At 41.7% G+C, this 15909-nt stretch overlaps 1 protein-coding gene, 2 long non-coding RNA genes and 1 pseudogene across 3 annotated transcripts; 3 read left to right on the top strand and 1 right to left on the bottom strand.

Annotated features, from left to right (window-relative positions):
• Positions 1-2168: 2168 nt before the first annotated feature.
• LOC146757630 (zinc finger CCCH domain-containing protein 11A-like) lies at positions 2169-4161 on the bottom strand (the record flags this gene model as incomplete). The annotated part of the gene is made up of 4 exons (XM_085520702.1): positions 2169-2585; positions 3033-3103; positions 3417-3695; positions 3993-4161. Coding segments are annotated over 4 exons (579 nt in total), but the record flags the coding sequence as incomplete, so codon positions are not given.
• A 1301-nt stretch (positions 4162-5462) lies between these two features.
• LOC146757629 (uncharacterized) lies at positions 5463-7450 on the top strand. The gene is made up of 3 exons (XR_014936102.1): positions 5463-5546; positions 7130-7216; positions 7339-7450. It is a non-coding gene; the product is annotated as an uncharacterized LOC146757629 (long non-coding RNA).
• Positions 7451-7647: 197 nt separating this feature from the next.
• Positions 7648-10729, top strand: LOC146757628 (uncharacterized). The gene is made up of 3 exons (XR_014936103.1): positions 7648-7786; positions 9091-9275; positions 10679-10729. It is a non-coding gene; the product is annotated as an uncharacterized LOC146757628 (long non-coding RNA).
• Positions 10730-11418: 689 nt separating this feature from the next.
• On the top strand, positions 11419-15769 carry LOC146757627 (kinesin-like protein KIF20B; annotated as a pseudogene).
• Positions 15770-15909: the final 140 nt, after the last annotated feature.

Raw genomic sequence — 15909 nt, 5'->3', positions numbered from 1 at the left:
CTCTGCCAGTTGTCCTCCAACTTTGCTGTCACTCTAATTTGGCTGTTAAGATCTGCAAGCTCCACCACAAATTACACACCAACTTTGCTTTCTTTCAGAGCTGGTTTTTGAGCACCTGCCATGTGTTCAAGGGATGGACTTGTGCAGGGACTCTCCAGAACTGGTTGGGAACGCAGCTGTCTCAAGCAAACACAAAACAGTCCAAAACTTACCTGAGAACATCTGGCACAACTCCAAACTTGAGTTTCTCACAATGGTGATGTGTTGGTGCGTCTGGGAGGAGGTGACCCAAATTTACAAGGTGGGCATCTCTGTCCTTTTTCCCAGCTGAAATGCGTTTGAGGATCCAGACTCAGCAAATATCTTCTCGTCTTGTTTGCATTACCACTTCTGTCTTCAGATTCGTTGTGCTGATTCCCTTAGTTGTCAGAGGGAGCGGGGTGTGACCAGGACTCAGCCGGGCTGTGATCAAACTGCATGTACAGCCTCAGAAATGAACTCTGAATGTGAACCTCAGGAAATGGTTAAAAGAGCTGCTGCTTCTTCCTTGAAACTTCTGGCCTGCTGCAGCTTTGATTCTTTAGGGAAGAACAGACATAGCTGTGATTGTCAGGGTCTGTGTGGTTTGATTCTGGTTTCTGGGACACGATGAAGTGCGTGGAGTGCAGGGTGATGGCACTCTAAGGACATTTCCATTTGGGTTGGATTTCCAGGTTGCTGTGTTCAGTTAGGGGAGTCGTGGCACTGAGGTCTGTGTGCAAGGTCTTGCAGGCAGGCTCAGACTATGCTGATGGCTGCAGTTGCTGTCACTGTGTGCTTGCAGCCAGCACCCTGCTGCCCAACTCATGCCACCCACGTGTTTCCCTGGCGTGTTGAAACAAGCAGGAAATCCTGAAACTTGGGAGTTTCAAAAGCAGCGTGATTTGTCTCCTCGGGCAAAGTCCTCAGCCAGAACTGCAGTAGAGACACCCCCTGGAGCCAGCAACTTGGGGTCGAAAGTACTGGATTGGAAGGGGTCAGTGCCAGGCACCCAGCTAACCTGTGGAGGTAACAATGTGCCTAGAACTAATTTGGCCCTGGACTTCCAGAGAGCCTACTTTGATTTTTTGCTGTTGCCTACTTGGAGGAATCTCACAGGCTAGAGTGCTCAAAGGTAAGGGGGCCATGAGAGCTGGGCAGCATTTAAATAGCGCTTCTTCGGAGCTCAGGATTGGTGCATCCCTAAGAGAAGGAAATAGGGAAGGGGGGTGTCCTGGAAATGGGTGATGCTGAGATGGTGAAGATGTTGAACACCTTCTTTACTTTGTTTTTCACTTCAGTGACTGCCCCTTGGGACTCCTGGGCCCTGGAGGGAAGAGAGAGAGCTTGAGAAATGGAGAGCTTCCCTCTGGGTGAGGAGGGGGTGATCTGAGAGCATCTGGTTGGGATCAGCGTGCACAATCCATAGACTCTGATGGGATGCATCCACATGTGTGGAGGGAGCTGGCAGAGGTGATTGTCAAACTCTTTATCATCTTTGACAGGTCTTGGAGAAGTGCCTGAAAGCTGGAGGAGAGCCTGTGACACTGCAGTCTTCAGAAAGGGCAAGGAGGAGGATCCGGTAAACTGCAGGGAAGTCAGTCTCACCTCTCCCTGGAAAGGTGGTGGAACAGCTTGGTCTGGATGCCATCTCCAGGCAACTGGAAGGGAAGAAGTTTACCAGCAGTAGACAGCTTGGATTCACCGGGGAAATGTCATGCTCAGCCAACCCTGCAGCCTTCTGTGATGGCATCACCAGCTGGGTAGATGTGGGGAGAGCAGTGGATGTCATCTACCTTGACTTCAGCAAGGCTTTTGATACTGTCTCACATGATATCCTGGTAACGAAGCTGAGAAAGTGTGGGATAGATGAGTGGATGGTAAGCTGGGCTGAGAACTGTCTGACTGGCCGAGCTCAGAGGGTTTTGATCACCAGCACAGCGTCCAGTTATAGACCTGTGTTCCCCGGGGTTTGTTGATGTGTCTGGTCTTGTTCAGTATCTTCACTGATGACCTTGATGAGGGGATAGTGTCCACGCTCAGTAAGTACACCTATGATACAAAGCTGGGAGGAATGGCTGACACACCTGAAGTCTGTGCTGCCATTCAGCAAGACCTGGACAGACTGGAGAGCTGGGCACTAATAAACAAGAAGTGGTTTAACAAAAGCAAGTGCAGAGTCTTGAATCTGGGAAGGAATAGCAGCAATTATCAGTACAAGGGCATGCAATGTTGTGTGGGCACATGGGTGTGCAAAGGAAGAACAGTGCTGGGATGGGCTGTGGTGGGCCAAAGATGCATAGTGGACCGAAGATGGTAGATGCAACTCTGGACCAAAAGTCATGCAGCAGCTCATGGAGTGTCACTGGACAAATCAGGCTGTGCGCTCTTTGTGAATCTCTAATTGTGATGGTTTATTGATTGACTGCAATCAAACTACAAGTACTGAGTTGGGCAGCAACTGAAACACCGCGCACTGCAGCCGCTGCCATGTGATGTTTCTCCTCTCAGTCTTTCAGCTGCAGCTTCTGCATCATCTCTGCAAGGCTGTTCATCGCTGCGGAGAACTGGAAAGAAACAAAGCAAGCGTAGAAGTAGGACAGAAACAATCTAGGGAGATCTCATGAAGAAACTCTGACCAGTAAACATCCAGAATGGCCCCGTGTGGAACAGCATGTTCCTTTCATTCAGGTCACTGACACTACTTCCCAGGACACACTGCCTATGCTCTGTCGTGGAAAGGCTGTTTCAAAGGTTGCAGTGCCCGACATGGCAAGCTTCTTTATCACAGCAAAACCTTCTGGCTGTTACCAACCACATCCTTCTCAAGCCAGAGGAAGGCGTCCAAGCTCCCCATGGCAGCTCTCACTGACAGTGTCATTTCCTCAAACACACAGCTGGCTGCTTTTCTATTCCATTGCTTCCCTCAGGATTTTACCATCTCTTTCATATCTGACAGATGGAGGCACTGAGACCAACAAGAGAATGTGTGTCTGTGTTCACCAAGGACTCACCTCTATATGTGCAGCTCTCTGAGAAGCCTTTTTCAATTCCCTTCTCCTTTCTTTTTGTCGTTGTCTTCTTTCTATAAAGCAAGAATACCAATGAATTCATTTTGTTAACAGCAAAACTGCAGAAACATGGGTGCTGTGAAAACAAATGGCAGTCCAATGACAAAGCAAATGGGACTAGGAAGCCTCTCAGACATTTCCAGGGGGACATACAGAAGACCACTGTGAAATTAACAGAAAGAGATGCATTTAGGTATTCTGGCACCTCACTGCCTTTGGACTTTGTAGCCTTCAACTCTTATCCCCTCTACAGAGCAGGAAAAAGCAAGCCCTAAGCAAACTCAATGTGTTGCACTTCACCAGGACGGTACCGCAGCACCTTCTTACCTCTTTGCTTGGAGCTCAGTGCTGGGGCAGGCCCAGGGTGTGCTGCTGGGGCTGGCACACTGTCTCTGTTCTGGCCTCTGGCTCTTTTGGTAGCAGGCAACTGCGCTGCAGTCTGTTTCTCTTTGTCCAAACCCTTGCGTTTACACCCAGCCAGGGTCTTGGAGACAGAGCTGGGACCTGCTGTTACAGGAAGCCCTCCAGCCTGAAGATGAGCTTTCTCTGAAAGCACTTCCTGCACCACTTTCGCATAGATGTTTCCATTTGGCTCCAGGCATACATCTGTTATAATCAAGAAAGGAGAAGCAGTAAGATTTAAAGAGCGACCAACGCTAATTTCTGTAGCAAAATGGGCCACAATACTAGGAAATCTCATCTTGCGTGTTCACAGTAGCGGATCTTAGGATCTGAGCTGAAGGGTGGGTTTGCATTTCAAATCTGGACAGGGAAGGTAATTGTAAATCCCAGGGATGAAGACCTCAAGCAACACGCAGCAAAAGGAGTATGAAGAAAGAATGGACAGAAAGCCTAACTAGAAAGACATTGAATCAAACCCTGATGCCTGTTGTGCATCTGTACCTCTCCTGGGTGCCACGTCACAGGCTGCAGTCCTCCCCAGACTTTCCGCAAGGCTGCTCTTGGCTGGAAGACCGCTTGTGTCAGCTTCTGGCAGAAAGGAACAAGAAATACTTGAAGAGCATCTCCTGGGAGGAAGATTTGAGCGCAGCCAACCACCAACTTCCACTCTTCAAGTGTAGTTCCTACCACTTGCCTTTTTGCTGCTACAGCATGGTGCCATTTCTGCAGTAAGCACAGATCTGCAGTGGACTTCCTTCACTCTTCCATCACACACGCACCCCTTCATGCAGCCCTATTTAGAAATACCCACATTCTGGAAAATACAGACAAAAAAGAAACAGGCAGAAAAGCGGCACTAATACTTTGTCACTGGTGGGAATCTCCACAGAAAGTGCTGTGCTAAAGGTGTGAGGTTAAGGGATCATCACTATCAAGATAAAAGTCACAGCATGGAAGATTTAGCGATGGCGTGCTGACTAGAAGGAAAAAACAACACTTACCTTGGAGCTTGTTCATTTTCCCTCCTATCATCGGATATCTTATCATCATCTACGTAGCTCTGAGGTTGGCCAAAGCCTGTTGCCATGAGCTTTGCTAGACAAACAGTGCTGTGGCTCAGAGGTATTACACCGGCACATAGCATAGGAGAACTCCATAACCCAAGTGTCATGGGAAGAAGAAAGGGGAACTGTTACAATTAATTACGTTCACTAAATTGATAATTGTAGGCTTCTTGTCACACACTACTGCCTACAGCAAAACAGCACAGATGTTGATTGACAACTGTGATTTCTGCATACAAGCAACCACTCGAGGCTGAGCACTCTCTCCTGTCTCTTTGCCATTCCTAGAAAGACCCAGAAGAGCTCAGTGTTCTCTTGCTGTTAGTTTACATCCTCCAAGCTCTTCCAAAGGCACGCTGCTCTGTAGAAAAAGCTGAGCTGCCCAGAAAGTTTGAGCAGGAAGAAGGCAGCAGTGTCAGTGCACGTCATCCTGGGGGATCTGAAAGCATTTGTGAAGAAAACAGGGAAAGAAGAGGGAAGAGAGCAAAACCAACAGGCACTAGCACTGCTGCCCACAGGGGGCGGGGCTTGAGGCAGGGCCTGTGCCAGAGGGGGGCCTGGCACAGTTAGGGCCAGCTCAGGGCCCAGAGCAGAGGGGGAGCAGGCAGAGGCAGGGCCTTGGGGCCCAGGATGGAGGAGGACCAGGCACAGCTGGGGCCAGCTCAGGGCCCAGAGCAGAGGGGGACCAGGCACAGCTGAGGCCACTGCAGGGCCCAGGTGAGAGGGGAACCCAGCACAGTCGGGGCTGCTTTGGGGCCCGGCACAGCCAGGGCCTATCCCCCTTTTTTGCACATATGAAATGCTCCCAGCTGTGCTGCACAGCAGAACATCTTTCAGTTGAGATGAAAGCCTGTGAAATGAAAGAATCCTTTCTTATTTCTTTCACATTTGTGTTTGTTGACTGCAGTTCCAACCAGGTGGACTCGCAGTGTCTTGCAAGTGCCACCTGGAAGCAGGTACAGACTGGAGACACAGCACCCTCAATGTCCAGGTGAGTAACAGCAGCCAAGGAGGCCTTTGGGCTCTGCAGGGTCCAAGTGTGGAGCATTACACACAGGAACAGCTGAGTATAAAGACAGTGGCAGAGCTGCAGAGCTTGCCATAGTAGGGAGGCACAGTGGCTCAGCTCATTTGCCACAGTAACACAGGAAATAAGAGCCATGAGGGAAATGCAGATGCCTTCTGCCCCCATCAGAGGGGAGGAATGAGCTGCACTTCCACAGAGACATTCCTCTCACAGCCACTCACACCTCAGGTGTGGAGGGACGAGCTGGGGCTGCTGGTGGCAGCTGTGGAACACTGCCATCTGTGGTGCTCCATCCTGCCCTGGAGGGGCATGTAGAGCTGAGGACCTTTGTCACTGCACTAATGACTGCAAGCAAGATGTAGCAGAGGGAACATAAAGCATTTAATAACTTATCATACAAAGCAATGAGTAATAGAAATGACAGTATTTCCAACCAAATATCCCCCATCCTAGCAGTCATGCCTGATCTCTACAGTCCCACCCAAACAATTTCCCAGCCCCCTCCAGTACTCCTCACTATCCCACCCCTGAATTTCCCTCCCCCAATTCCCACACAGTAATTGCCCACACTAATTACCAGCATGCAGGGCATGGGGAACACCTGTTCCTTGTGTGCAGGCACCTGGAAAAAAAAGAAGTGTCAGGGAACTGGGGGTCTGTAGCAGGTTGTGGAGGCTCTGCATAGAACATAACCCCAGACCACAACCCCATCAGCTGCTGGGGCAGCAGCATCCCTGTCATTGGGGGATGTTGCCAGTGGTGGATAGGGACACAGGGAGAAGCCACACCTTGGTGTAGCTCTGATCTGCTCATGTCCAGTCCAATCCTCTATAGCACTTTCCATCTTCTGTCCTTTGTTCTTAACCGTATCCTTCCTTCTCTTCTGCTCTTTTTCTTTCTTTTAGGTGTCTTACCTGTATCTGCTTTTCCCCTCTTCTGTTCTTTTACTGCTCTGGTCAGCATCCAGTGTCTGCACCACAACTCTAGGTTTTGGGATCGAGAAAGGTACACAGGGCATAGATTTGTACAAGAAAAGCTCTCTTGCTGTGCCCAACAGGTGACAAAAAGGGGCCCTCAGGACCACAAAGGCAGCTTGTTTCTCCAAAAAAAAATAAACTTAATTCTTTTCTTTATAAGAAGCATTAGAATCTTACAGAGAAGATGAAAATCATCTTCACTATGCTTTTAGACTGCGCATAGACTAGACCAAGATGTGTGGTGTTGCTTTGATACCTTATGAGGAGCACCGGTATCAGTGGATGAAGCTAACATTGTCTCAGAAGCACAATAATGGAGTACTCTTGTTTATAGTTGGCCTGAATGCAGTACAGGAGTGTGTTGCAGTAGTACTTGTTCTGAAATTCTAGGCTCTGACTAAGAAGTTTAGCAGGGTCCAAAGCACTTGTGAAAACAGTAAAATATTATTACTTCCTGTGTTAACAAATGAGTCTGTTACAATAGGATGATGAAAATAATGCTGCTTTAATGTGCTAATCATCAAACAGAGGATCTAGTCAGATTTCTAACTTCCAGCTCTTTAATTTTAGAGGTCTAGTTTGGAGCCTAGGGGACACATACAAGTTTGCCTGCGTATTAAACCCTTTACGGCACGGGAGAGAGCAAATGGGTCACAGGTAAGGCATTTATTTAATCATAAAGAAAAAAACAACCCTTAAAGTATATATGTTTTCTTTCCTGTAAGATGACCTTTTAAAACTTTTTTCATGCCTGCATTACTTGTGCTTCCTTGTAATAGGGATGTGTTTCATTTGAGGACTCAACAAGCATTATACTGAAGTCCCCTAAGAGCTCATTGGGAAGAATGAGCGATAAAACTTTAGGACAGGCAACGCAGAAGTTCACCTTTTCACGGGTAAATTAATTGTCTTTAAATGATTTTAAGTTATTTATGGAAAAAGTTGCTTGTCTTCTGTTACTTCATATAAAGCAAACAAGTTTTTCTTAACTGTCTTTAGAATTATCAACGTGTATCTGACTCCTTACAAATACCTAAATATTGCTTAAACAAAATAAAGAGATTAACCAGCTTCTTGGTAACATTCAGGTGTTTGGACCTGAAGCAACTCAATAAGAATTCTTTGAAGGTACTGTGAAGCAACCAGTGAAAGAGTTCTTAGAAGGATGTAATTGCCTTGTTTTTACGTATGGCATTACAAATGCTGGGAAAACTTACACATTCCAAGGTATGAGCAGAAATGCTTTTTCCTTGAATTAATTTCTTAAAGTGAGAACTACTTCTAGAAGAGAGAGATGTTATGACTTCTTACCTAGTTACTCAACAGGCCTTGTACGTTGCCTTCTTTTAAATACTAGTAGCCTTGAAAAGTCGTCTTCTTCCATAACAAATATTACTAAATTTACAAGTGTGTAAGACAGCATACACTACAATAACTTTGGTTTTTGTTCCTACTATAAATGCGTGCATCTTAAATGCTGTTCTTTATTTGAAGGCAAAGTATGTCTGAGTTTGTTTGATTTATTGTAGGCAGAAATTAAACATTCTGAAACATTTGATCAAGGTATTTCAATCTTTTTTCAAATTTCTGGTTTTAGTAATAACAGCAGCATAGAAGATTGTGTTCCCTGAGCTTTAGTAGTACAGAAATAATACATCAATGTCCTTTCTGGCTGGGAGCAGTTGTTTTTTATGTTTAATATTGTCATAACAAATGAAACGATTGGGTTCACAGGAAACAAATTCCCCTTATTTCTGTTATTTAGTGTTCTGTTACTATGTATTTCCAATAGTTTTATATGCGTGGAGCTGAAGACTTTCCCATAGTAATACCTTTTTAGGACTTAAATATTAAGAATCAACAGGGTAGTATGTTCAAAAATTATCTTTCTATCCACCTTCCATACAGCACTATAGAAATTCTTCTGCGTATTGTCCTCTCTTGTGTTCATGACTGACTTTAAAACACTGAAGCTTGCTTGGTATTTAGTGACAGTGGAAAAACTAAGGCGTGAAGTAGGCAAGATGTGGAGGTAGTTGTGTGCTCCAAGAAAAGGCAATGGGAAAGGAGCTGAGTTACTCTAACAGTTTTTATGAGACTTGTAGATATTTCTAAATAGGGTTTGTGGGACGAAGGGAATGTTGTAGCAGAGACATCACTCTGGTTGTTATTTCAGGGTTGTTTCAGAGCGGGAAGGGAGCCTGGTAAACAGTTGAAAATCTGCACGTCTGTTAAATGTGGGAGTTTGCTGTGGGTTATTTTTTCTTCTTAAGGCTAAGCTTATGCAGAATATTCTGGCTGTTTTAAAGTGATGCCCTGTAATGTCTAAGGAATGGGATGTGAGCTGTTGCTTAAAGCCAGTATTTTTCAGGGAACAGTCTAGTAACACTGCAAACATTGCTTCAGACTGTAACTGGCCTCTAAATTCTTTGTGTATACTTTGAGATTAGAATCAGTAATCTTTGTCTTCATTTATGTTTATATGTTGCTTACAATAGTAACCTGGCCCTTCTTTTGTGTATTGCTTACAGGGACAGAAGATGATGTTGGTATTTTGCCAAGGACGATGGATATGTTGTTTAAAACTGTTGGAGGAAGGCTATACACAAAAATGGATCTGAAACCTATTCGGTGGAGAGATTACGTAAAACTGACTAATGACAAAGTGAGAGAAGAAATTGCTCTTAAAAATTTGTTGCTTCGTCTGACAAAAGAGGTAGGAATCTACTTTATAAAGAAATGATGAGTACATGCATCTTGTGATAGTTCAGTGTTATCCTTTCCATTCTGTAATGAAAGAGGGTTCTGTATTTACACACAGTTTTCTATTTGTCTTTCTGTTCCTGCTGAAAAAGAATGAAGCATCTTATTAGTGGTGTGCTACACCACACTGGGGTATTTTAGTTGTGGAGTATGTTAACTTGATCTTACTGATGAGGTGGTTAAGTGTGGACTTCACAGTGTGAAAGGCAGGTGGCAGTAAAATTCCTTCTGAATTATTTCAAGAGCACAGCTGAGTATGAAGTCTGGCTCCAATGATATTTAAGTATTTCGGGGAAAAATAACACCTGTCTTCTACATGAACCAAAGATGTGTAAAACTGTTCTAGGTTTAGTGAGTATGTGGAAAGAAAATGCAGTGAACAGCTATATGCTGATCTCATCCTACTCCATTAGAGAGTTAAGATGTGATCGTGCGATATAGGTGCCTCCTCTAGTTTCAAGACCCGTGTTCCTAGGTAAAATACTTGACCTTATAAGCTAAGTAGGTACAAGCTTTGCTGACTATACAAAGCCAGATCTGGGTGAGTGTCATGTAGATGAAAACTTCTATGTTAAAAGTTTTACTTCTAAGCATACTGTATCTGGTAGGTGAGATTCCTCCTCTTCAGTAGATGAGAATTTCTTTCTACTTTTGTGCTCTATAAAAAAGCAACACAACCTGAAGCCTGGGAACTGAGTATACATCTATGAACATCATGAGATCTACATGTTGGGAGCTATTCTGTATTTTCTATGACCAAACTACTTAAAAATATTATATTTACAAAATTTAGTCATAACTTCATTTGTGTAACACTTTGATAGCCTGAGTTAAGAAATAATAAGCTGCTTATCTACATTAAGTGATCAAGTATTCTACCTTAACTTCCTTTTCTGAGAGTTGACCTAATAAGCCATAGGATATGGAAGTCCTGAATTAAGAAAATCCCAATAAGAAAAATATTTCAGGAGTCCAGGATTCATGAAGGGTAAAATGCAGATTATAAATGGGCTATTGAAAATCATCTTATTAAATAACTCCTTTTCCTGTTGGGGATTCTCTCCCTATTTGTTCTTTTTCTTTCTGAATCAGGAAGCTGAAATGCATCAGATCTTATAGTAAAGGAATTGTCAGAAATGAGTAGTAAGGTGAAACCAGTCAAAACGTGTAGCCAGGATTTTTGTGTTGGCACCTTGGAACTCTACTGTATTGTTTTCTGGTAGAGCAATACAGCTGCTTTTAAAATAAATAAATAAATAAATAAATAAATAAATAAATAAATAAATAAAAGCAACCAGTGGTGTATTGGTGCTGTACATCAATAATAAATCCTAAAGTCTCTGTTTTCTTTCGTAGGTAGACCATCACAACAGCACTAATGACAAATCCCCAGCTGATTCTAAGGGTATGTTTTATATTAAACAGTAGCAATTAGAAAAGCTTCTGTAAGGTCAACGACTGGCTTTTTTGGCTAATGCTGATAATAAAAGGATTATTTAGCTTTTATTTGTAACAGAACGGAATAATGGGCAGGACATCTGGGCAGAAAACAGAAGGAATAAAATGGCTAGGAGACTACTGGGACATCTATCATAACCTGGTTTTATGAGGTGAAAGTAAAACAAAGAAAAAGAGTATGATTTCTGATAAGATCCCTAGTGGTTTTCCGACAGGCCTTTAGGGCACTTAAGAACTCACTAAATACTTTTTTTTCCCTAAAAAGTCAGAACGAAGTGTCCTTACTAGTTCAGTTCTCTATATTGTAAAGACTGAAGAGTTCTGAATATTTCTAACCCAACTATAGATGTTAGATTAGGTTTTGGAAGTGAAAAAGCAAGCTTTATAGCAGGCGTGTCTTTGCAAATGTGTAGGGCAAGCGTCTTGACTTCCAGATACTTGGTGTTTGTATGAGAGGTGGGGATTCTCTGTGTTTATGTTCTGGGAAAAGTTTTAAGCTGTAAGCTTAACTATTACTTATTTTTAAATGCAGCTAGTTTTACTGTCTCTACACTGACTTGTAATATTTTCTACTTTGCAGGTGCAGAAAATCTCTCAGAAGGATCAGACCAACTTAGCAGATTATCTATAGATGATTTTGTGAAGTTCTCTGGGTTTCATTTTTTGAGATTTACAATGAATGTTTTTATGATTTACTGGCTCCTTTATCAAATGACAGAAAAAAAAGGACACTTTGCCTTGCTCAAGACATCAAGGGATATTCTTACGTAAAAGGTAACTAGAATACTTTGCAAACTGCCAAGCTTGTCGTGGAATAGTGTAACATGTTTCTTCTGAGATAGAAAACTCTTAAATGTGTTCAGTGTAGCTCTAGAAGTGTCTGCTTGAATGTGAAGGCAACAAGCTACATGTACGTATCTGCATCTTCAACAGTATTCTCCTTATTCCTGTACTTTGCCCATAAAGCCTGTGTGAACTCCACTGCCTTCATCATCCTTGAAAATGAGAGCCATACAGTCGTTATAATGCAGACAAAATCCAGATAACCCATCCCCAATAAAAACTACAAGCTAAAACAAAAAACTTCTCAGATTGACTTCTGCACCAATGAATACAAACTTTCGGCTTCTGTAGTTTAAGAACTTAGCTTTTGTACTTTCAGTACTAAGGCTGCTTGCTTAATTTGGATGGAACATACTTTAGTATACTGGTAGGATAAACTGTTGTGCTATACTATACCTTGCCCTTTTCTGTGGGAGGAAGAATCTTAGTCTTATCTGCCATCAGCTTGTCGTATGTTTGAGGCAGAGTTAATGAAGTATTTTATTGTCTTAACTAAATGTTCTTAGTTTGTATACCTTATTTCTTGTTCACTTTCTCTTTTGCTAGCGAAGCTTGCAAAAATCACTTTTCCTTCTTTTGAAAGGTTTGCAGTGGGTTCAGATTTCTGATTCTAAAGAAGCTTTCAGACTTTTTAAACTGGGACAGAAACACCAGAGTTTTGCAAGCACAAAGCTAAATACTTGCTCCAGCTGAAGGTGGGAAACTTTCACTAACATTGGGTGTAACATAGTGTGGGGAAGAGGGATGAATGAAAATATTGTTTATGGCTTTTTTTCGGGGAAGAGGCTTTAAAAAGGCTTGATATCTAGTGTTCCATGTGATAATTTGTGACAGTTTGTGATTCTAGTGCTTTGAACTAGAAGGATTAGTCCTTCAAGGAGATAAGTGCATACAAAAGCTAAGTGTTTTATCAAAAACTCTCAACAAAATAACTAAGCCTTCTTCCATGTAAGTAATGGTGGTTCATGAGGGGGAAGAAAAGCAAAATAAACCAAGACGGAATGTCTCTTTAAAAGGTTTAATGCATCTAGTAGAATTATTGTTAATTGAATCTGGAATAAATCCAGCAGTGTTTTGAACAGATGTTACAGATTTTAGAAAATGTGTGTATTTCTGGCTATTGACCTTGCTTCATTTCTCCTTTTAGCCACAGTATATTTACAATTAAGGTACTAAGAATTGAAGACCTTGAAATGCCACGAGTGACACGAGTCAATGAGTAAGTTCAGAGCAGAGTTCCCTTCTTCTTTTAGGATGAAATTGTCAGTTACTTTCAGTATTGATGTATTGATATTGGGCTACGGACACTAGGTTCCCTGATACAGCCTCCTGTATGAGTGGTGGTTCCCCATTTCCTGTCATGCAGTACTAAACCATCAAGTTGTAATGCTGTTCTATATCTTGTGCCCACTGTTCCACACAGTGTTCCTTTATCCTTCTCACTCAACTTCTGAACTAATGTAAGTCCTCAGAAGGAAGAATATGGCAGAAAAATGGAAGCTGTGTTGGAAAAGAGTTTGGCAGGAAGTAGTGTGCAACTTCACTAGGAAAGCAACATTAAAAAGCATGAAAGGGTTCAAGAAATTGTTCCTCTAGGAGGAGTGGTTGTGTTGGAAATGATAAATAATCAATGTACATTCAAAGGCAAGAAATCTTAATTTTCCTTATCTGCCTTCAGATTATCACTGTGTGATCTTGCTGGTTCAGAAAGGAATACCAAGACGTGCAATGAAGGTGACAGACTGAAAGAGAGTGGAAATATCAATGCATCTCTCCTAACTCTAAGCAAGTGTATTAGTGCACTCAAGATCAGTCAGCAGTCAAAGTAAGTCCTTGTACAAACTGTAAACTAGTTGTAGATTTCAGATATCATGTACAATGTTTAAACTATTGTTTAAAATGCAGAGTACGAAACTATGTTATGAGTGAAAACTATCTGTAGGCTTCTGCAGATGTGTGAAGACTTAATGATCTAAGAAAGTGATCTATAAACTTGCCTTCTTTTTGTTGTTGTTTTTTGTTTGTTTGTTTGTTTTTTCAAATAAAACCATTCCAGTTCTAAATTTCTGAATGTGTTATCATAGACTTAAGCAAATTAGCGTTGTGGTTTAGTTTTTTTTTTTCTGGCCTTGCCTTCTCAAACAAGTCCTGGGGCAGATTATAAAATTTGTTTTCACTGTTTTCACTTTAAATGTGTGAAATGTTAGACCTTTTCCTCCTTTGTTATTTAGTTGCATTTATCATTTAGTTCTGCTGTAACAGTTTTCCTCAGGGATATTGCTGTGCTTTGTCCTAGCCAAGAGACATGGTCAGAATATATATATTATATATATATATAATTTGGAAAAGAAAAATTATATATAGATATATATAATTACATATATACATATAGATATATATAATTACATATATACATATATATATATTTTTTTCCAAACCTTGATGCAACTTCATCATTCTTTCTGATCTAGCTAACCAAATTCAGAGAGAAGAAAGCCTGCTTGCTACTTCTGTCTGAGGTTGTGCTCTAAATGAGTGCAGACAGAGCTTTCTGTATTTTAAACAATGTAGTATTTATTTACAGTCACAGCTGGATATAATTGCAGAATTCTCTGCTGATTCTCATTTGAAGGTGTCTTTCTGTCCCAAAGATTAGGTGAGCTCTGTGTTCATGAAATGCCACACTGTGCCTGGTAGCCTATTCAAATTCTGTTATGCTTAAAAGTAGATGAAAATAGGCCTTGCTACTGGATTAGTCTCTTATCTGTCTGTCCTTTCTAGGGAAGAAGGATTCCTTAAAATTAGCTGCTGCTTAAAGTGCTTTGATTTATTCAGAACTGTTTTATTTGTTGGTCCTGATCACTTGAAATTTTAACAATATGGGGGAAATGTAGTGATGACTTTGATAGTAATTTTCTTTAAAATAAGAACTCATTTACCACTCCTGCACTAAAGCTACTTATGGGTCACGTGTGTTGTGACAGGAGCGTAGCTATGTGAAGCTTTTAGCTCTGTTGGCAGAATTCAGTAGCTGTAAAGAGTCCAGCAGGTAACCTCACTAGAGAACAGTGTGTTTAGTCACGCTTTAGGAGTTCTCTCCTAATTTTCTGTACATCACCAGCTGTTTGATTCAGTGACTTAACCTTGGTTTAGGAAACACCAGAGATGTTGTGATAAGTATATGCTTCTTTATTTCCAAAGTATTTACTATTGTCCTTTCCTAGAGACAATATACTGAGAGAGTGGTTATCTCTGATTTTGATGGGTACTGTTTTCTTAGAAGTAGATAGGTCAGTTTGCCAGATGTGGTAAGGGAAAGAGAAAGGTGAGAGAGAATTTAAGCTAACGTGAGGCTGTATGACCTATCTTAGGCTGGATGTTGAATGTACTTTTTGTTTTAAATGTTCTCGTGGGTTGTCTAAGAAGATAATGGCTGCATAGTAGCTGGAACAATCATACAACCTGTCTGCAAACTAGCAAAAAGATTAAATTCAAAACAACCCACAACTCAAAATGATTTAAAGACTAGTGCAGTTATTAATGTGTTGTCTTCCACTTGGATAGCTCTCACATTGAAATGAAGCTGTTAACTTCTGCTAATGGGATTTGTTGTGGTTTTTGTCTTCAAAGGGTGCAGCAGCACATACCGTTTCGTGAAAGTAAGTTAACACACTTTCTTCAGGGATTCTTGAGTGGAAAAGGGAAGATACACATGTTAGCAAACATCAGCCAGTGTGCTTCAACCTATGAAGAAACACTCAATGTGCTAAGATTCTCAGCTATTGCACAAAAAGTGAGTATGTTGTAGTCTATTTTGTTGATCAGTACTTATGATTTGCATTTAAAGAAAAAATTCTGTTCTTCTAAGAATATGAATCTATTTGTGTAGTATCTGTAGTGAATCTGGGTGTTTGTCTCCATACAGCAGTCAGGATTTTTAATTTAGTGTTTTAGTTGAGCTTAATTTTCCTACAGAGTTTTCTAAAAATCTCTACTGGGGTCTTTGTGTTTCTTTGGGGTGTGAGGGCAGAAGCATCTTCTGAGAATCTCATTCCTAAAAAGTATTCAACCTAACAAGAAGCAACTTGTTACATCTGGAGGAGATTTTATGCTATTTACTTAATTTTTCTCTCTTCTCAAAATATGATCCCATGTAGGAAAGCAAATCCAGCTACCCCATATCTTGCTGCTGTTGTAATTCTGAATATTGTCCAGTTCAAGTGTTGACAAAAGAAGTGGAGCAGTAAAGAGTTTGAAAAGCTGTGTTATGGCCATCAGATGCTTCA

This window comes from Coturnix japonica, chromosome 20 (assembly GCF_054131305.1).
Source record: "Coturnix japonica strain WE chromosome 20, WE-NBRP24, whole genome shotgun sequence".
In the NCBI taxonomy this organism is placed as follows: Eukaryota; Metazoa; Chordata; class Aves; order Galliformes; family Phasianidae; genus Coturnix; species Coturnix japonica.
The sequence above is the reverse complement of the archived record's forward strand: the minus strand, read 5'-3'. Positions and strand labels throughout refer to the sequence as shown.